The sequence below is a fragment of the Stegostoma tigrinum genome, chromosome 1 (genome assembly GCF_030684315.1).
Source record: "Stegostoma tigrinum isolate sSteTig4 chromosome 1, sSteTig4.hap1, whole genome shotgun sequence".
NCBI classification, from domain to species: domain Eukaryota; kingdom Metazoa; phylum Chordata; class Chondrichthyes; order Orectolobiformes; family Stegostomatidae; genus Stegostoma; species Stegostoma tigrinum.
In genome coordinates, this window is record NC_081354.1 from 138,841,816 (window position 1) to 138,864,809 (window position 22,994).

At 43.2% G+C, this 22,994-nt stretch overlaps 1 protein-coding gene across 9 annotated transcripts in view; it reads right to left on the reverse strand.

The window, feature by feature from the left end:
- The window catches only part of LOC125459679 (long-chain-fatty-acid--CoA ligase ACSBG2-like), a 118,538-nt gene extending 96,476 nt beyond the window's left edge, over positions 1-22,062 (reverse strand). For 6 of the 9 annotated variants that reach the window (XR_009446213.1, XM_059648909.1, XM_059648938.1 and 3 more), the window contains exons 1-2: positions 21,863-22,062; positions 688-1,032 (exon numbers count right to left, since the gene is read on the reverse strand). Coding sequence is in view for 7 of the 9 variants with exons in the window: in XM_059648909.1 (XP_059504892.1) it covers positions 688-991 (304 nt within the window). In the remaining 2 variants the exon portion in view is untranslated. Of the gene's footprint in view, positions 1-687; positions 1,033-1,507; positions 2,255-21,862 lie in introns of those variants that run through there. The other 3 variants (XM_059648945.1, XM_059648923.1, XM_059648950.1) reach the window with 3 other exon arrangements.
- Positions 22,063-22,994: the final 932 nt, after the last annotated feature.

A 22,994-nucleotide genomic window follows, 5' to 3' on the forward strand; every position in this document is an offset into this window, starting at 1 on the left:
TAAAGAAAATAGCTCTAGATAGAAATAAGGAACAGAAAGCTTAGAATCTGTACAAAGTGGAAACAGGACAGTCAGCCAATCGAGTCTGCACCGACACTCCGAAGAGTATCCCAGACCCAGACCCAGACCCCTACACTACCCCTGCAACCCCACATTTACCATGGCTAACATATCTAGTCTACAAATTCCTGGACACCATGGGGCATTTTAGTATGGCCAATCCACCTGACCTGAACATCTTTGAAATGTGGGAGGAACCTGAGCATGCAGTGGAAACATGCAAACACAGGGAGAATGCGCAAATTCCACACAGTTACCCAAGGCTGGAATCAAACCAAAGTCCCAGGCACTGTGACCAGCAGTGTTAACCACTGAGTCACCACGCTGCCAAGGTCATCCTGTAGAGTCACCACGGTAGAGTCAGATGATATCAAATTGCAACATCAGCAAACACAAGTTCCTTCCTTCATCCTTGAGTGGTCCTACCTTCTCCCTAGTTATCCTCTTGTTACCATTCCCAACAATCAAAAGATTATGTTACTGTAATAACTCCTAAACAGCAGTTATTGTAATTATTATTTTTAACAAAGTCACAATACACATAAATTTGTAGATCAGTGTTGTGAAAGAAATGGAGGAAGCTTCACAATCTTCTGTTGGGTGAAAAACACTCAGAACAAAAGGTACCTGTTGGAGAGGATGTTTGAGCTTGTTGTCCTTCAGCAGTTGATTCTACATTTTTCTTGACAGAGTTTGAATTGTTAAAATCTCCCAATCTAGCTGCATCTGTAGGGGGCTCTTCTTTCTGAAGTGAAGGCACTTGCTCAGGATTTTTATTTTCCATTCCCAACGGGATTTCAGCTTGATCTATAAATCCCTGTTGTTCACTTCTACTCTGCAGTAGTTCTTCCTCACCTTTGCCATCATGTAAGGCCCTTGTATCCCCTCCTGCATTATTCAGCCAGGGGCTGCAATCAAAGACTTCCCCCATCTGAAGGATATTGTTTAGAACAAGCTTTTAAAGGCAACAAACTGTGGAAAAGAAGCATATATGGATTACTTGCAGAAATATTTTGCCAGTGAAATTCATATATCACTGTTAACTATGCAGGGCACAATAACAGCTATTTGATTAGAATTATTAATGATATGAATAAAACAATCATAACCAATTTTAAAACCTACAGTCAAAAGGTAATTTTAAAATATTCAACATGGAAATTTTCAAGACTTTAGAGATCAAACTAAAAGAAAGTATCCCATTTCAAATATTATTTTTCTGAAATTTGATTATGTGATGCTGGCTGATTTAAATGTCCCCATAGAAAGATAGAGAAAGGTGATGCAGCACTAATTTCCCTATAATTTGATCCTGCATGATTTCTAACTAATACCATCTTCAAAAAGCGTTTTTTTAAATCACACATGCTTTTCCTGAGCAAAGGCAAAAAGCACACCTTATAGATCAATACAACTATGGTGACTGCTAACAATTAATTGCACTTACTGCAACTGTACAAGGTGCTGATGAAACCATCCGTGGAATATTGTGAGCAGTTTTGGTCAATAGATATCATTTAATTGGAGGCAGTTCAAAGAAGGCTCAGTAGGATAATCTCCAGTATAGAAGGGCTATCTCATGGGCAAAGGTTAAACAAGTTTAAGGGTAGGTTATGGCCTAGTGATATTATCGATAGACTATTAATCCAGAATCTCAGCTAATGTTCTGGGGAGCTGGGTGCGAATCCTGCCACAGCAGATGGTGGAATTTGAATTTAATAATTTTAAAAATATGGATTTAAGAATCTACTGATCACAGTGAAATCATTGTTGATTGTCAGAAAAAACCTGCCTGGGTCATTCATGTTCTTCAGGGAAGGAAGTCTGCCATCCTTATCTGGTGCGGCCTACATGTGACTCCAAACCCACAGCACTGTGGTTAACTCTCAACTGCCCTCTGAAATGGTCTAGCAAGCCACTCAGTTGTTTCAATCACTACAAAGTCTCAAACAAATGAAACCAGACAGATCACCTGGCATTGACCTAGGCACCAGAAAAGACAACAGCAGAAACAGCCCTGTCGACCCTCCTCACTAATATCTGGGGGCTACTGCTAAAATTGGGAGAGCTGCCTCACAGACTAGTCAAACAACAGTCTGACATAGTCATACTCATGGAATGAGAATGTCCCAGACACCACCATCACCATCCCTGGATATGTCCTGTCTCCCCAGCAGGACAGACCCAGCAGAGGGAGCAGCACAGTGGTATACAGTCAGGAGGGAGTTGTTCCAGAACTCTGGGCTCCACGAGGTTTCATGAGTTCAGGTCAAACATGGGCAATGAATCCTCCTGCTGATTACCACCTACCGTTCTCCCTCAGCTGATGAATTGATACTCCTCCATGTTGAACAACACTTAGAGGAGGTACTAAGGATGGCAAGGGCACAAATGTATTCTGGGTGGGAGATTTCAATGTCCACCAGCCAGGGTGGCTCAGCAAGAGAACTGCAGAACAAGTTACCCAAGGTTGGGTCCTAAAGGACATACTGCTAGGCTGGGTCTGCAGCAGGTGGTGAGGGAACCAACAAGAGTAAATAACATGCTTGACCTCATCCTTACCAATCCGCCTGCTGCAGATCCATCTATCCATGATAGTATCAGTAAGAGTGGCCATTGCACAGTCCTTGTGGAGACAAAGTCCCGCCCTCACATTGAGAACAACCTCCATCATGTTACATGGCACTATCACTGTGGTAAATGGGACAGACTTCATACTGATCTAGCACCTGAAGACTGGGCATCCATGAGGTTCCATAGGCCATCAACAGCAGCAGATCCGTACTCCAGCACAATCTGTAACCTCATGGCGTGGCATATCCCCCACTCAACCATTACTATCAAGCCAGCAACCCTGGTTCAACAGAGAGTGCAGGAGAACATGCCAGGATCAGCACCTGGCATACCTGAAGATGAAGTATCAACTTAGTGAAGCAACCAAACAGGATTACTTTCACGCCTAACAGCGAAAGCAACAAGTGATAAGCAGAGCTAAGTAATTCCACAACCAATGGATCATATCTAAGCTCTGCAGTCCTGCCACATCCAGTCGTGAATGGAGGGGAACAATTAAACAATTCACTGGAGGAAGAGGCTCCACAAGTATCCCTATCCTCAATGATGGAAGAGCCCAGCAAATCAGTGCAAAAGATAAGGCTGAAGCATTTGCAACAATCTTCAGCCAGAAGTGCTAAGTAGATAATCCATCTCGGCCTCCTCCAGCAGTCTCCAGCATTATGGATACCAATCATCAGCTGACTCAATTCTCTTCACATAACATCAAGAAATGGTTGGAGACACTGCATACTGCAAATGCTACAGGCCCTGACAACATTCCGGCAATTGTACTGAAGACTTGTGCTCCTGAACTTGCCGCTCCTCTAGCCAAGCTGTTCCATCACGGTTACAACACTGGTATCTACCCGGCAATGTGGAAAAATGTCCAAGTACGTCCTGTACACAAAAAGCAGGACAAATCCAAACCGGCTGATTACTGCCCCATTGGTCTACTGTCAATCATCAGTAAAGGGATGGAAGGTGTCAAGCAGCACCTGCTCAGCAATAACCTGCTCAGTGACACACAGTTTGGGTTCTGCCAGGGCCACTCAGCTCCTGAACTCATTATAGCCTTGGTTCAAACATGGACAAAAGAACTGAATTCCAGAGGTGAGGCAAGAGTGACAGCCCTAGACATCAATGCTACAGTCAACTGAGTGTGACGTGAAGGACCCTTACCAAAACTGAAATCGATGTGTATCCTCGGCAAGCTCTCTGGTGGTTGGAGTCATACCTGACACATAGGAAGATGGTTGTGGGAGGTCAATCATCTCAGCTCCAGGACGTCTCTGCAGGAGTTCCTCAGGGTAGTGCCCTAGGCCCAACCATCTTCAGCTGCTTCATCAATGACCTTCTCTCCATCATAAGGTCAGAAGTGGCGATGTTCGCCAAAGATTGCACAATGTTCAGCATCATTCGTGACTCCTCGGATACTGAAGCAGTCCATGTTCAAATGCAACAGGATCTGGTCAATATCCAGGCTTGGGCTGACAAGTGGTAAGTGACATTTGTGCCTCACAAATGCCAAGTTATAGCCATCATCAATAAGAGACAATCTATCCACCACCCCTTGACATTCAATGGTGTTACCATTGCTGTACCCCCACTATCAACATCCTGGGGGTTATCATTGATCAGAAACTCAAATAAATGCAGTTGCTACAAGAGCAGGCCAGAAGCTGGGAATATTATGGCGAGTGAGTCACCTCCTGACTCCTCAAAGCCTGCCCACCATCTACTAGGCACAAGTCAGGAGTGCAATGGAATACTCCCCACTTGCCTGGATGAGTGCAGCCCCAACCACACACAAGAAACTTGACACCATCCAGGACAAAGCAGCCCGCTTGGCTGGCACTATGTCCACACAATTACGCTCACTCCAACCCTTCCCCTCAGTAGCAGCAGTGTGTACTATCTACAAGATGCACTGCAGAAATTCACTAAAGATCCTCAGACAGCACCTTCCAAACTCAAGGCCATTTCCATCTAGAAGGACAATGACAGCAGAAGCTCCATGTTCCCCACCAAGCCACTCACCACCCTGACTTGGAAATGTATCACTGTTCTTTCACTGTCACTGGGTCAAAATCCTGGGATTCCCTCCCTAAGGATATTGTGGGTCAACCCACTGCAGGTTGACTGCAATGGTTCAAGAAGGCAGCTCACCACCACCTCCTCAACAGCATCTAGGGACGGGCAAGAAATGCTTGACAGCCAGCAGCATCCATATCCCAGCAACAAATTTAAAAAAAGGTTGGGGCTTTACTCATTGGAATTTAGAAGAATGAGCTGTGATCTCATTGAAACATATAGGACTCTGAAGGAGGTTGGCATGGCAAATGCTGAGAGGACAATTTAAGGCCGAAAGGAGGAGCAATTTCTTCTCTCAGAGGGTTGAACCTCTTCAAAACTCCTTGCAACAGAGAGCTGTGGGGACACAATCCTTGTATATATTCACAGCTGAAATAAATAATAAATTTTTGATCAAAGATTATGGGGAAAAGTGGCCATACAAAATGTCAATCATCCAAGATCATGTTGAATGTTGGATCAGGTTTGGATCAGGCTGAACAACTCACTCCTGTTCCTATTTCTTATGGCCTTACCCATTCCTTGTCTTGTAACTTTGTCAGAATAAGTGCAGCTTTAAAAAGTATTCCTCTAGCATAACATTACTTACAAACTTTGCCAACTCCCTGGCAGAAAATTTATTGGTAATTACAACAGCTCTGTTTCAAACCATCACTTCCAGATGCCTTAACAATTGACTCCACTTTCAATGAAAATAAAACAAAATTATGAAGCTAGAGGACTCCATTTTTACATTTATATAAACTAATATTATACTTTCACAAACATTAGTTACTACAGTTAACATTATTCCTGAGATTACTCCACAAGAATAATTTGCCACAAAAATGTAGGTATGAAGACAATAATAATGAAAATAGGAAGTTGATTTGATTGCAGTATCAAATATACAGATGAGAGTACAATTTATATTCAGTTACATAACCTTTAAATATTAGATTGAAAAGAATCATCTGGAATAGGGCATCATGGCTAAGTCAAACCACATTCAGGTTCTATTTGACAGCGGGTGGGAGTGCAGCAGGTCACAGTGAGGAAAAGGAACTTTTCTTTCAATTCATTTGTGGGATGTGGGTGTTGCTGGCTGGCTAGCATTTCTTGCCTATCCCTAGCTGCCCTTGAGAAGGTGGTGGTGAGCTGCTTTCTTGAACTGCTGCAGTCTTCCTGCTGTGGGTTGACCCACAATGCTATTAGAGAGGGAATTCCAGGATTTTGACCCAGCGACAGTGAAGGAACGGCGATATATTTCCAAGTCAGGATGGTGAGTGACTTGGAGGGAAACTTGAAGGTGGTGGTGTTCTCATACATCTGCTGTTCTTGTCCTTCTAGATGGAAGTGGTCATGAGTTTGTAAGGTGCTATCTGAGGTTCTTCAGTGAATTTCTGCAGTGTATTTTGTGGATAGTACACACTGCTGGTACTGAGCGTCAGTGGTGGAGGGAGTGGATGCTTATATATGTAGTGCCAATCAAGCGGGCTGCTTTGTCCTGGATGGTGTCAAGCTTCTTGAGTGCGGTTGGGGCTGCACTCATCCAGGCAAGTGGGGAGTATTCCATCACGCTCCTGACTTGTGCCTTGTAGATGGTGGACAGGCTTTGAGGAGTCAGGAGGTGAGTTACTCTCTGCAGTATTCCCAGCTTCTGGATGGGTCTTGTAGCCATTGTGTTTATGTGATGAGTCCAGTTGAGTTTCTGGTCAATGATAACCTCCAGGATGTTGATATTGGGGGATTCACTGATGGTAACACCAATGACTGTCAAGGGGCAGTGGTTACATTGTCTCTTATTGGTGATGGTCATAGCCTGGCATTTGTGTGGCACGAATATCACTTGTCAGCCAAAGCCTGGGTATTGTCCAGATCTTATTGCATGTGAGCATGGACTGCTTCAGTATCTGAGGAGTCACAAATGGTGCTGAACATTGTGCAATCATCAGCAAACATCCCCACTTTTGACCTTATGATGAAGGGAAAGTCATTGATGAAGCAGCTGAAGATGGTTGGCCTAGGGCACTACCCTGAGGAACTCCTGCAGAGATGTCCTGGAGCTAAGATGATTGACCTCCCACAACCATGACCAGCTTTCTATGCGTCAGTATGACTCCAGCCACTGGAACATTTGACCCACAATACCATTGATTCCAGTTTTGTGAGGGCTCCTTAATGCCACACTCATTTGGATGCAGCCTTGCAATCAAGGGCTGTCACTCTCACCTCGCCTCTAGAATTCAGCTCTTTAGTCCATGTTTCAATTAAGGCTGTAATGAGGTCAGGAGCTGAGTGGCACTAATGGAACCCAAACTGGGCGTCACTGAGCAGGTTATTGCTGAGTAGGTGCTGCTAGATAGCACTGTGGATGACACCTTCCATCCCTTTACTAATGATCAAGAGTAGACCAATGGGGCGGTAATCGATTGGCTTGGATTTGTCCTGCTTTTTGTGTACAGGACGTACTTGGGCAATTTTCCGCATTGCTGGGTAGATACCAGTGTCGTAACTGTGATGGAACAGCTTGGCTAGGGGAGTGGCAAGTTCTGGAGCGCATGTCTTTAGTACTATTGCTGGAATGTTGTCAGGGCCTGTAGCCTTTGCAGTATTCAGTGTCTCTAACCGTTTCTTGATATCATGTGGAGTGAATCAAGGCGGCTAAAGACTGGTATCTGTAATGCTGGGGACCGCTGGAGGAGGCCGAGATGAATTATCCACTCAGCACTTCTGGCTGAAGATTGCTGCAAATGCTTCAGCCTTATCTTTTGCATTGATGTGCTGGGTTCTTTCATCATTGAGGATGGGGATATTTGTGGAGCCTCCTCCACCAGTGAGTTGGTTACTTGTCCATCCCCATTCATGACTGGATGTGGCAGGGTTGCAGAGCTTAGATCTGACCCATTGGTTGTTCGGATCACTTAGCTCTGTCTATCACGTGCTGCTTATGCTGTTTGGGGTGCAAGTAGTCCTGTTTGGTGGCTTCACTAAGTTGACACTTCATCTTCAGGTCTGCCTGGTGCTGCTCCCTGCATTCCCTCCTGCACTGTCCATTGAAATAACATTTGCAACATTAGTAAAGTTACATTTAAACTACATTCCTCAGTAAGGACTCAACAGTCTGGCCAAGTGCACCTTTTTAAATCAAGAAAGAAAATGTTGCTCTATAATCAATACCTACATATAAATTTCAAAAATACCAAAGTACAAAATATTAAACTGATTCAGCTGCACCAAAAACACTTATTCCAGTCATTTTGTTAAACCTGGCAGCAATTAAATTTCTAGAATACTTCACTTAAATAGAGCTTGAAGAGCTCATACGATATTTAGGGCGAATGATATTAACTTCAGTAAAATAGAGAATATTTTGACTTCCTGAATCGCATTGTAGCCACACAGAACATGATGTGCTTGAACACAGTAATAAAGCAAATTATGCATTGCAATCACAGGAAATTTGAGACCATAACAAAAGTAACCTAAATGTTCAAGTTTTTTATTGTTTTTAATGTCAGAAAGCCACAGAGGACATAGGCTGGTGCATGCGCATGTAACCATTTGGAAAAGCAAGACACCCATTACAAAATTTAAATGAGCTATTTAAAATGCTAAAAGGGCGTTGACAAAATCGAAGTAGAAAGGGTGTTTCCTCATTTAGAGCAATCTAGAACTGCTCGTGACTGTTTTAGGATAAGGAATGACAGATTTAAAACCCAGAAACTACTCCTCTCAAAGCATTAGCTGTTCTTCATGACTTCAGAGCACAGTGAATGCTGAGCCATGGAGTAAATTTATGGAGGAGATAGACAAGATTTTTAATGAGTAATGGGTTGAAGGGTTATGGGGAATGGGCAGGAATATGGTGTTGAGTCTGAGATGAGATCAGCCATTAGTGTGTCAAATGGGAGAGTGGGCTCCAGGGATTGAATTACTTTCTCCTGCTCTAGTTTTTAATTTCTGATGAAACAATAGCCAATCAACACTAATCTCTGCACTTGGAAGGCCAAATAATGCCATTACAGCAAACAGACAAAATATTAATGGGCCAACTAACAGTAGTTGTTTGTTGGGGATGTTTTCTCAGCATGAGATGAGTGTCCCAGGCTTATGGGTTGGGAGCTGCAATGTCTTAGAAACGCAGAAAATATAAGTAAGAGTAGGGCATCAAGCACAGTGAATTACTCAATATGATCATGGCTAATCCTGCATCTCAGCATCGTATTCCCACTCTCTCCTCATGCCCCTTGACACCTTTAGCCCCAAGAAATCTACTTATTTCTTAAAGTATATTCAGCGATTTCATCTCTACAGTCCTCTGTGATAGAGAATCTCACAGGTTCACCAACCTGTGAGTGAAGAATGTTCTCCTGATCTCAGTCTGAAATGCCATTCCAGGAATCCTGCAATAGTGACCCCTTGTTCTGGAACCCTCAGCCAGGGGAGAGACCTCCCCTGCATCCAGTCTATCATAATTTATCTCCTCTCACTCTTCTGAAATCCAGTGAACATAGTTCCAGTCGATCCAATCTTTCCTCATACAACAAAACTGACATCCCTGGAAACTGTCTGGTGAACCTTCATTGCTCTACCTCCAAGAGATGTGTATCTTTTCTCAGGTAAGGATACCCCGAGTGGGACAGTGTAACACAGAAAAACAGCAGTAAATTAGGGTCAAAGGGGGAAAGAGTGGTTAAAAAGATAAAACCAATGACTCTATATTTGAATGCATGTAGTATTCAGAACGAGACAAATCAATTAATGGCACAAATACATGTTAACAGCTATGGTCTTATAGCCATTGCAGAGGCATGATTACAAGGACATCAAAGCTGGAAACGAAATATTCAGGGATATGTGTCTTTTTGAAAGGACAAGCAAAAGGAAGGAGTAGAATCCATTTCGAGGAGGTAGGAAATAAAAAGTGGGAAATGATAACGGTAGGAAGGGTCTGTAGAGCTCCTAACAGTACATATACAATAAAACAGAATTAAGCCAGAGATAAAGAGGCATGTAAAAAAGACACTACATTAGTGATTTTAATCTGCATGTACATTGGAATAGTCAAATTGGTAGAGGTAGCCACGGGAAGGAATTTATTGAGTGTATTGGGGACAATTTCCTAGAATAATGGGCAGTTGATGGCCAAGTGGTGTTATTTACAGACTGTTAATCCAGAGACCTGGTAATGTTCTGGGGATAATGGGAACTGCAGATGCTGGAGAATTCCAAGATAATAAAATGTGAGGCTGGATGAACACAGCAGGCCAAGCAGCATCTCAGGAGCACAAAAGCTGACGTTTCGGGCCTAGACCCTTCATCAGATGAAGGGTCTGATGAAGGGTCTAGGCCCGAAACGTCAGCTTTTGTGCTCCTGAGATGCTGCTTGGCCTGCTGTGTTCATCCAGCCTCACATTTTGTTGTCAATGTTCTGGGGACCCAGGTTCAAATCCTGCCATGGCAGATGATGGAATTTAAATTCAGTAAATATCTGGAATGATGAGTCTAATGATAACCATAAAACCATTGTGAGAACCCTATCTGGCTCAATAATGTCCTTCAGGAAAGAAACTGAACTCCTTACCTATCGGCCTACATGTCACTCCAGACCCTCAGCAATGTGAATGCCACTTAAATACCCTCATCCCAATTAAGGATGGACAATAAATGCTGGCCTGGTCAGCGCCACCTACATCCCACGAATGAATAATAAAAGAAAGTGTTGTGAACCCAACCAGGGACTGATGATATGCTGATGCCGGTGTTGGACTGGGGTGGACAAAGTTTGAAGTCGCATTACACCAGGTCCAACAGGCTTATTTGAAATCACAAGCTTTTGGAGCACTGCTCCTTCATCAAGACTCCACGTGACAAAGGAGCAACACTGTGGAAGCGTGGGATTTCAAATAAATATGTTAGACTATAACAGGGATCAAGCTATTTTGGATCAGATGAGTAATGAAACATGGTTTAATAAATAATGTCAGAGTAAAAAAGACACCCTAGGAAACAGTGACCATAACATGTCCGAATTTAGCATTCAGTTTGAAAGGAAGATATGGGTTGGAAATAAACATATTAAACTTACACCGAAAAAATTACAAAGAAGTGAGGGCAGAGCTAGCTGCAGTGGACAGGGAAAGGGGTTGAACAGCAAAAATGAGTTGAGGAATTTTGGCAAACAGCTAAGTAAATAATTCATGCCTCATAACAACAATATATCCCGGAGAAAACAAAAAGGATTCTAGGAAGGGGATATGCCAGGGAACTGAAAGATAGCAAGAAATAAAAAGTGTGATAAATAATAGTGGTAAGCAAAAGCATTGGCAAAGTTTTAAAAACAAACAAAAGACAAGCAAAAACATAATAAACTTTGAGGGTAAACTTACAAACAATACCAAGAGATACAGCAAAAGCGTCTTTAAATGTATAAAACAGAAAGGCCAAAGTTAAACGAAACCTGCACAGAGAACAAAGCTGGGCAAATAATAATGGGGAACCAGAATATGGCAGAGGAGCTGAATAAATACCTTGCAAATCCAATTGCTTTGCCTTGACGTCATTAAAGACAAAACAGCCCACTTGGTTAGCACCACATCTGCATGTTCAACATACACCCATTTACCACTGACACACAGTGGTAACTGTTGTACCATCTACAAATGCACTTCAGTAGCTCACCCAAGCACCTTCGGCAGCACCTTCCAAACCTGTAACCTCTACCGCCCAGGCAGACAAGGGCAGCAAATGCAATGGGGCCACCACCTCGAATATCCCCTCCAAGCCACACAACATCCCAATTTTGAAATGTATCACGATTGTGTTTCAATATCATTGGATCAAAAACCTAGAAACCATTCCTAACAGCACTGTGAGTTTCCTTACATTACATAGACTACTATGGTTCAATAAAGCAGCACACCACTCCATTCTCCATGGCAATTAATGATGGGTATCAAATGCTGCCCTTGTTAGGGTTGCCCATGTTCCATGAAACAGAATAAATAAAAAGGAGCTTTTTTTCTTAAGAACAGTCAATGGGAGAAGTAACAAGGCAGTAGAGCTTAGGGGAGTAGTGCAGAGAGTAGCATAACATAGATGAACATTTTCAAATGACAAAGTTAGCTATGCAATGACACACCACATCAGCAAGGGTACAAGAAAGAAGGAAAGTACTTTAATACTTTCACTTGCTAAACACCAACATTCCAAAAACACAGGACTGTAATCCAAACGAAATAGCCAAAATTGATACAATTGAACTATATTATGCTGGGCAGTTTGTTACATCCATAGACCAGAATGAATATCAATACAGTATTACCAATTATGAACAGAAAATTGCTGGAAACGCTCACAGTTAAATTTTCACAAATATTAAATTCCATCTGAACTGGAAGATGTTCAAAATTAACAGCATTTAAAGCAAGTACAGGCCTTTACCAATTGTTCAGTCACACAGTACAATATAGTGACATTATTCCATCATAAAAGCAGGTATTTGTCACAATCAGATGCCAACTCCAGGTCCCTAGCAGTGAGATTTGCTACTTTGTGTTTCTAACTTAGATTTTCAACTAAATGAGGAAGCACTGATGACAGAGTAATGGATCTGAGGGGATGTCAGTGCTGGTCATCTTTTATCTCAGGGACTGGAAATCTAAAAGGCTGGACATCAGGTTACAGTTGTAATTTGGAATGTTAGAACACTCAGATAATCTTGAGTGATCATCATGAAAGAAGAACTGTCATTGCATTGTGTGAGTTATCAAGATTCCAGAATGATATCGCTGCACCTTCTGGGAACAAGATAACTGGGGAGAGGAAGGAACAGAGTTTCACCATTCACTGGAAAGGGCAACAGTGAACCTTTCGCATAGATTTGGTTTTGCCTCTAAAAGAAGAAATTGGATGCACTGCTGCAGCCCCCACTTATGAAAGGTCATGAAACTTCACTTGCAGAATAACAACCATCATCAGTGGTTATATCCTCCACTCCAATGCAGACATTCCACTTTTGATGTTGATGAAGTCCACGTTATCGCTCCAACTGAAAAGATCTTCCTTAAGGGTGTTGCCAGTGTTGTCTGTGAATCTGATGGCTGGAACAGAATCACTGACTAAAATGGGCAAAGTCAATACAGCTAGAATTTTCCAGATGGCAGAGTGTGCTCTTGTTAAAAGAAACTTCCTCTCAAAGAACAAATACAAAATCTCATTGATGTATTCTAGATCAAAGCATTGATACCTCTTAGATTGACTCAAACAACGACATAAGGGTCTAAGTGATACCTCTATCACTGTATCCACACAGGAGACGTCTGCTTGCTGGGCATATCAACATGTTCCATTGGTGATGAACATTGGTTTGATTTGATTTATTGCTGTCACATGAACTGAGGTACAGTGAAAAGTGCTGTCTTACATGCTTTATAGGCAGATTGTACCATGCAACTGCAACTGAGTAACAGAACAGAGTACAGGCCACAATGATACAGCTGCTGACAAGGTGCAGGGACAGATCAACATTAACATTAAAGAGGTGCATTCAAAAGTGGGAAAGAAATTGTTCATGGATCTGTTTGTACACGTGTACAAACTTTTATATCTCTGCCCTATCAAAGAGGGTGGAAAAGAATATAACTGGGGTGGGAGGGGTCTTTGATTATGTTGCTTTCCAGATGCAGCAAGTACAGATAGAGTCAATGCATGATTTGTGATGAGATTGTGACACAGAAAGCTAAGTCAAATTACTGAGCATAAGGGCAGTGAATGAATAGGACTTGACATGAATTGAGACTCAATTTTAAAAAGTTCAATGTTCAGTAATTCTACAAATGCAGTCGATACTTGAAAATAATCAAAACTCCTGTGTTTAAATAAACTGTTCCTTTGGGCTATCATAACCCGAAACGTCAGCTTTTGTGCTCCTAAGATGTTGCTTTGCCTGCTGTGTTCATCCAGCTTCACACTTTATTATCTCGGATTCTCCAGCATCTACAGTTCCCATTATCTCTCTCCAATGCATGGGATGCTAGCTTGCGTGATGGACTGGGCTTTGTTCACAAGTCTCTGCAGTTTCTTTTGGTCTTGGGAGCAGTAATTGCCAAACCACACTGTGATGTATCCAGATAGGATGATTTCTTTTTTCTTCTTTATTCATTCACGGGATGCGGGCTTGGCTGTCTAGGCAGCATTCATTGCCCATTTCTAATTGTCCAGAGGGCAGTTAAGAGTCAACCATATTGCTGTGGGTCTGGAGTCACACGTAGGCCAGACCAGGTACAGATGGCAGTTTGCTTCTCTAAAAGACATTAGTGAACCAGATGGGTTTTTCTAACAATTAGCAATGGATTTTTGGTCATCAATAGGCTCTTAATTCCAGATATTTTTGTTTGAATTCAAATTCCACCATCTGCCATGGGATTCAAACCTGGGTCCCCAGAGCATTATATGGGTCTCTGGATTAACAAGCCAGCAATAATACCAATAGGTCATTGTCTCCCTGTATGGTGCATCTAAAAGAATCTACAAAAATTTGAAGATGCTAAATTTCCTTTGAGTCCTTAGCATTGCAGTGCTTTCTTGACTGTAGTGTCAATGTGGTTAAATGAGGATAGATCATTGTTGATCATCACTCTCAGGAACTTGACACTCTCAACCATCTCTACCTCAGCACCACCGTGCAGACGGGGATGTGCCCTCCACTCCACTTCCCGAAGTCAGTGAGCAGTTCCTTTGTTTTGCTGATGTTGATGGAGAGATTATTGTCTTTACACTGTGCTGGGCCACAAGGTTCGAGATTGTGTTGTACATGATGGATCAACATGCCTCATTGATGCCTAGTCTTCAGTTGTCTGGTCTGTTCAAAGTCTTCCCCATTTAGCACAGCGATAGTGCCGCTCAACGTGATGGAAAGTGTTTTCAATGTGAGGATGGGACTTTGTCTCCAGAAGGACTGTGCAGTGGTCCCTCTTATGCACACTGTCACGGATAGACGCATATTCAACCAGCAGATTGCCAAAGTGAGGTCTAGTATATTTTTCTCTTGTCAGCTACTGCATCACCTGCTGTAGACCCATTCTAGCAGCTATATCCTTTGGGACCTGACCAGCTCAATTTGTAGTACTGCTGCCAAGTCATTTTTGGTGGTGGGCATTGAAATGCATCACCCAAAGTACATTTTGTGCCCTTGCCACCCTCAGTGCTTCTTCAAAACATTAACTGTGTTTTTTCTCTACAGATACTACCAGAATAATAGTTATACAGCACAGAAACAGATCCTTCAGCCCAGCCCATCCATAAAAACCAGGTTTCCTAAACTGTAACAGTCCTATTTGCCTAAATTTGGCCCATTTCCCTCTAAAACTTTCCTCTTCATGTGCCCATCAAAATTTTTTTTTTAATGTTGTAACTGTACCATCTGTAGCACCTGCCCTGGCACTCTGTTCCACATACCCACCATTCTGTGTGTGAAAAAGTTGCCCTCAGGTCCCTTTTAAAACTTTCCTCTCTCACCTTAAACCAATGCCTTCTAGTTTTGGACTCCCCTGCTCTTGGGGAAAAAGCCTTGACAATTCACCTTATCTCTGCTCCTCATTATTTCTTAAACCTCCATAAGATCACCCCTCAGCCTCCTACATTCCAGTGAAAGAAGCCCCAGCTTTTTCAGCCATCTCATTATAAGTCAAACCCTCCAGTCTTGGTAACATCATTGCAAATACTTTTTGCACCCTTACCAGTTCAATAAAATCTTTCCTATAGCAGAATGACCAGAATTAGACACAGCACTCCAGATTTAACTTCACCAATGTCTTATGTAGCTGTGACATGACATCCCAACTCGTATACTCAATGCTCTCTCCAATGAAACTAAGCAAGAGGGTAGCCAGGGAGAGGGTTGGCCCTCCGAAGGACAAAGGAAGGAATCTGTGTGTGGAGCCAGAAGAGGTAGGTGAGGTCCTAACCGAATATTTTGTGGCAGTATTCACCAAAGAGAAAGAATTGGTGGGGGATGATCTCAGGGAAGAGAGTGTCCAGTTTTTAAGCCAAGTTGCTTTAAAAAGGAAGATGCACTGCACATCTTATAAAGCATTAAGGCAGATACGTCCCAAGGTCTTGATGAGATTTATCCTACAATATTGAGGGAGACAAGAGAACAAATTGCTAGAGCAGTGACAGACATCTTTGTATTCTCTTTTGCCAGAGGTGAGGTCACAGAGAACTGGAGAACAGCCAACGTAGATCCATTGCTTAATAAGGGTAGTGGGGATAATTCAGGAAATTATAGGCCTGTGATCTTCAGGTCAGTCATAGGGAAATGCAAGAGATGCAGTCGAGGGCGTTTTTGACCATGGTGGAGGGTAAGTTGCAGCCCTTGAAAAACGAGGACTTCTGAGACCTCTCTGTTTCCATCTTTGGCAACCACTTAGAAACCGATGTCTATTTCAAGCCCACCAACTCCCACAGCTACCTAGGATACACCTCCTCTCACCCACCTTCCAGCAAAAATGCCATCCCCTATTCCCAATTCCTTTGCCTCCGCTGCATCTGCTCCAGAGATGAGACATTCTACTCCCGGACATCTCACATGCCCTCGTTTTTCAAGGACCGCAACTTCCCCTCAACAGTGGTCAAAAACGCCATCGACCGCATCGCTCACATTTCTGGCAACTCATCCCTCACACCTTTTTCCCGCAATAACAACAAAAACAGAATCCCCCTTGTCCTCACGTACCACCCCACCAACCTCCGAATCCAACGCATCATCCTCCACCACTTCCACCATCTGCAACCTGACCCCGCTACCAAGGTCATTTTTCCCTCCCCACCGCTATCTGCTTTCCAGGGGACCACTCTCTCCGTGACTCCCTTGTCCGCTCCACACCCCACTCCAGCCCCACCAACTCGAGCAATTTTCCCTGCAACCACAGGAAGTGCTACCCTGCCCCTACACCTCCCCCCTTCACTCCCATCCCACGCCCCAAGAAAACCTTCCACATCAGATGTTCACCTGCACATCTGCTAATGTGGTATACTGTATCTGCTGTTCCCGATGTGCCCTTTTCCAAATCGGGGAAAACAAGCGGAGGCCTGGAGGCCACTTTGTGGAACACCAATGCTTGGTTCGCGACCATCGACTGCACCTCCCAGTCGCGAGTGGGACTTCCCCTCCCATTCCTTGGATGACATGTCCATCTTGGGCCTCCTCCAGTGCCACAATGATGCCACCCGAAGGTGCAGGAACAGCACTTCATATTTCGCTTGGGAACCCTGCAGCCCAATGGTATCAATATGGATTTCACAAGCTTTAAAATCTCCCCTCCCCCGACCACATCCCAAAACCAGCCCAGTTCATCCCCGCCTCCCTAACCTGTCCGTCCTTTCTCCCACCTATCTGCTCCTCCCACCTCAACCCCCAGCCCCACACCCACCTCTTACCTACCACCTTCATCCTCACCTCCTTGACCTATCCATTTTCTCTTCACTGACCAACCCCCATCCTAACTTCCCACCTACACTCACCTTTACTGGCTCCATCCCCACCTCCTTGACCTGTCCATCTCCTCCCCACCTATATGCTCCTTTATCGATCTTCCATCTGCCTCCCCCTCTCTCTCTATTAATTTTAGAATCCCCTTCCCCTCCCCCATTTCTGAAAAAGGGTCCTGACCCGGAACGTCAGCTTTCCTGCTCCTCTGATGCTGCCTGGCCTGTTGAATTCATCCAGCTCTACACCTTGTTATCTCAGATTCTCCAGCATCAGCAGTTCCTACTATCTCTGAACTCATATTCTATGGTCTCCCGCTGGCTGACCTTGATCTAATCAACATAATACTGTCTCTCCAGCTGGTGCTATGCTTCAGTGGAGCACTGCAGGTCTAAGACAGAAATGTTAGCATGAAAGCATATTTCTTGTTAGTTTCCTCTTCCACTCTAATTTCCCAATAGCTTTGAAGTCACCCTTTGCTGGGTTTTAAAATCTTCCAATCACAAATCTTCATAATCTTAGATAATGGGAACTGCAGATGCTGGAGAATCCAAGATAACAAAGTGTGGAGCTGGATGAACACAGCAGGCCAAGCAGCATCTCAGGAGCACAAAAGCTGACATTTTGGACCTAGACCCTTCATCAGAGAGGGGGATGGGGAGACGGTTCTGAAATGAATAGGAAGAGAGGGGGAGGCGGACCGAAGATGGATAGAGTAGAAGATAGGTGGAGAGGAGAGTATGGGTGGGGAGGTGGGGAGGGGATAGGTCAGTCCGGGGAGGACAGACAGGTCGAGGAGGCGGGATGAGGTTAGTAGGTGGGAAATGGAGGAGCAGCTTGAGGTGGGAGGAGGGGATAGGTGAGAGGAAAAACAGGTTAGGGAGGCAGGGACGGGTTGGGCTGGTTTTGGGATGCAGTGGGGGAAGGGGAGATTTTGAAGCTTGTGACGTCCACATTGATACCATTGGGCTGCAGGGTTCCCAAGCGGAATATGAGTTGCAGTTCCTGCAACCTTCGGGTGACATCATTGTGGCACTACAGGAGGCCCAGGATGGACATGCCGTCTAAGGAATAGGAGGGGAAGTTAAAATGGTTCGCGACTGGGATGTGCAGTTGTTTATTGCGAACTGAGCGGAGGTGTTCTGCAAAGCAGTACACAAGCCTCCGCTTGGTTTCCCAATGTAGAGGAAGCCACACGGGGTACAGTGGATACAGTATACCACATTGGCAGATGTGCAGGTGAACCTCTGCTTAATATGGAAAGTCATCTTGGGGCCTGGGATGGGGGTGAGGGAGGAGGTGTGGGGGCAAGTGTAGCACTTCCTGCGGTTGCAGGGGAAGGTGCCGGGTGTGATGGGGTCAGAACCCTCTCCCCATCCTCCTCTCTGATGAAGGGTCTAGGCCCCGAAATGTCAGCTTTTGTGCTCCTGAGATGCTACTTGGCCTGCTGTGTTCATCCAGCCCCACATTTTGTTATCTTCATAATCTTACATGCCCACATTTTTTCCAAATTTCATTCCACCTTTAACTTCCTTCATTAGCCGTAGTTGATGCATCCTTCTGGTTCCGTCTCCCTTCCTCAGTGAAATATGGATTTGTTGAGAGTTATGAAAAATCCCCTGAAATGGTCCATCTCTAATGTCTTACCAGTAAATCTGTTTTACCAGCTCATTGCAGCCAACTCTGTCTTTGTACCACTGTAAGTGCGATTATTTAAGTTCAGGGCACTAACTATGAGCCCAGATTTCTCAATCTCAAATCCACCAGGTTATGTTCAATCCTGCCTAGAAGATCCTCTACTATTAAGTACTGAATTAATCCACCCTCATTCCCATGACGAAGTCCAAAAAGGCATGGTCCCTGTTAGATTCAAGAATATTGTTCCCAGAAACTCTCAAATCTAAATACATGTTATGAACCCTCTGAATGTTCGGGTCCCTCCGAATGTTGATCACGTTGTAACCATATTCAGGTAATGGCTATTATAACATACTAATTTATTTCTATTTGTGCCATTAACCAACTTGTCAGGATTGCTGAAAGTATTCAGATAAATGCTGTCTCATTCTGTATTTTTACAGTTCCTACTTACTCTGGCCTTATTTGCTTGTACACAATAAGTTTGTATACTCTGTCCCTGCCTGTCACACTCTGGTTGTTAATTCAGTTCAAAAGGTTAAGTTAAGATGTGAATACTTAAACATTCTTCACAGCCAAAAATAACTTGCATTCTCTGAAGTAAAACCAGAATGCATACAAAATTGGCACTCGCACAGTTGCAATAAAACATTGGACTTTAATTACCTTCTCTCTCATTTATCATCTTACAGTTAAACTAGAAATTTGACTCTGTTGCTTCTCTCATTCAAAGGAGAATCTAACTTCTGACAAGCATTAGGCATTCCTCTAATCTGTTATTTAGCTATCATTACTGTTCTCAATAACAGCTTAAGCATCAACTAAAATGTGTTGTTGAAGTGACCAAATGAAATATTTGGGGCAACTTTAAGACACTGCATTAAGGGTGGTATCAGAAGTGACATCAAGTATCAGACTTCAGCGTATCAGCCTGTCCAGGCAGTTATGATTCAAAAAAGAAGTAGTATTGACAGGAACAGGAGCATGCCCTTTAGGCTCAAGCCCCTGACACCATTCAAGGTTATGACTGACCTGCTACCCAAATCCATACAGCAGCGTGCGCCCCATAATCCTCAATATCGTGTTCCAATTCTACCAGATCCAACATGAACCTGGCCTGTACTCCTGCAGTCTCATCTTCTGGCTGAAATACTGAATTCATTCTTCCCAACCCATCACTTATCCCCCAAACCACCTCACACCCCCTTCAATCTCTCACCCTCCCTCTAAAGCCACCCCAAACTGCCCCACATCCCCAACAAGCCCCTCCACCATTCCCCTCCATCCATCCACTTCTACCCCCACCACATGCTGACTGATGCAAAAAGATTCCAGGGCAGAATTTTATGAACAAGATCTTCCAGAGTCTTGGTAAAGACTGACCCATCAGCCAACAATATTTAAAAAAAGGTTAAATGATCAAATATCTTGTTGGCTTTCGTACAAGTCAGCTGGGCTCACATTGGCTATACTTGTCCATTTTGATACAGTGACCACATCTCAAAGTGCTTCATTGGTAAAGCAGCATTTTGGGATTTGCTCAGGTTGTGAAAGATATTCAACTTCTTTCTTTCCTCCACAAATGATAATCTTACTCAATCATATGTCATTCTCCTCTGGCGCCCAATTGCTTACTCCTTATGCTAATACTATCTGCTTTTCACCAGAATGGGACAGCATCTTCAGTTCGTGTTTCTATTTTCTCACTAGATGTGCACCTTGGATTTCAAAATTCTTCTCTTGTTTCACATACTGCAGCATCACAGAGTCTTTCTTATTTACAAATTTTGTGTGAATTCCCAAACTGCTCCTCAACAACATAATCCCTATAACCATCTTTTGTATGTTACATTGGTGACTGTAAGACCACCTTAAATATGCCATTCATCTTCATTCACAATTTTAAATCAGACATGCTCTGCAATAATATTATAAACTTATCAAAATTCTCTCATTGTTTCTGCTTGCAGATCTCATTTGCAAATATCACTACACTATAGTACTGTGCCTGATCACTGTAGCCACATTTTAAGTATTCCATTGTCAGAATGAACAATCCATGCGTAGACTAGAATTAAGCCAGAGTTCTCATTTTAAAAATTCCTTAGTTTGTTCAACACAGTAATGGTTGATGGTGTGTGATGGACTGAAAAGCTTACATTTAAACATTAATAAACAAACAGAAAGAACGCTGAAGAAACTCAGCAGAACTGATGATCAGTTGGACTTTACTCAAAATTTTGACTCTGTTTTTCTCTCCACATATGCTGGCAGACTTGCTGAGTTGCTTCAGCATTCTTTGTGTTTAGAACATAGAACATAGAACATAGAACATAGAACAGTACAGCACAGAACAGGCCCTTCAGCCCACAATGTTGTGCCGACCATTGATCCTCATGGATGCACCCTCAAATTTCTGTGACCATATGCATGTCCAGCAGTCTCTTAAATGACCCCAATGACCTTGCTTCCACAACTGCTGCTGGCAACGCATTCCATGCTCTCACAACTCTCTGCGTAAAGAACCTGCCTCTGACATCCCCTCTATACTTTCCACCAACCAGCTTAAAACTATGACCCCTCGTGCTAGCCATTTCTGCCCTGGGAAATAGTCTCTGGCTATCGACTCTATCTATGCCTCTCATTATCTTGTATACCTCAGTTAGGTCCCCTCTCCTCCTCCTTTTCTCCAATGAAAAGAGACCGAGCTCAGTCAACCTCTCTTCATAAGATAAGCCCTCCAGTCCAGGCAGCATCCTGGTAAACCTCCTCTGAACCCTCTCCAAAGCATCCACATCTTTCCTATAATAGGGCGCCCAGAACTGGACGCAGTATGTTTGTTTCGGACTTTCAGCATCCGGAGTACTCTGGTTTCATACTTTTAGACATTGTATATGCATTTTATAGCTAAGTGATAGCACTCTTGCAGGACAGTCAGAAAGTGATGGAAAGATAGACTTCTTTGGAATGTGTGTGAAGATTCTTTAGAGTGATTTCTCTAAAGGGAGGAAGACTGAGAATTAGAGAGTGAGATCAACTACTTACATTTTCCCTAGAGTTTGGTAAAATAAGAAGTGACCATCCTGAAACACGGAAAAGAGTTTGACAGGCTGTATGTTGGGCAGCTGCTTCCTCTTGCTAGACATTCCAGAACTAAAAACAAGAGAGCATTCGGTACAGCACACACCTATGTCACACAGCATTAATGTGGCATCATCACAATTATGCTTCTCTTCCTTGGGGATTTTCACTGCCCAGTTAATTATCTGTAGCTATAAAACCTGAAAAAGTGAACTCATTCCACTTCACCAAGGAAGCTACAGACAAATCTGTCACATGTTCTCAGCTGTGAAAAATTCACTATATCAGCTGAGACAGCCCACAACACTCTTAAAAGTTAACTTGCCTTTTTCGCAATGATAACTGATCCCTTAAAATTTTCCAGGATCTGGAGACTAAAACTAAATCAGTTGTTCCATGGGAAATAAACTGTGTAACTAGTACATAAGATGTAGGAATTACAAACAGGATAAAAACATTATCTCCGTCCAACCTGACCAGCAGAGGTAGCAAGAAGTAGTCATTTAGGATTGACATGAGTAGAAATGTCTCCTTTCAAAAAGATTGTGAATCTTGGAATTCTCTACCACAAAGGGGTGCCATGATCTTCAATCATTCAGTAACTTCAAGAGTCATCAAAGGATTAAAAACAAAAAATATTTGGCAATATTCAGCACGTCTGGCAGCTCTTGTGGAGAGAGGAACAGTGTTGAAGTTTTGGTTCTGTTGCCTTTGATTAGAATGGTTTTAATAAGATTAGATTTTGGGAAGGGAAGGAGGGGGGAGCGGCGTGGTTTTGGTAAAAGATTATTTTTATTTAATCGCAGCACAGGCTTAAAATGGCTGAGTCGTATCTTGATAATACACTTTCTCACCAATATCACATTGCTAATATGATGTACGAAGAGAGCCTGGATCAGCTAGGACTATATTCACTGAAAGGGGGATTTCATCAAAACAAATAAAATTCTACCAGGAGTAGACAGAATAAATGCAGGTAGGATGTTCCCATTGATAGGGATCACAGTTTAAGGTTTGGGGTAAGCCACTTAGGATTGAGATGAAGAGAAATTTCTTCACCAGAGAGTGGTGAAGTCTTTGGAAGTTTCTGCCGCAG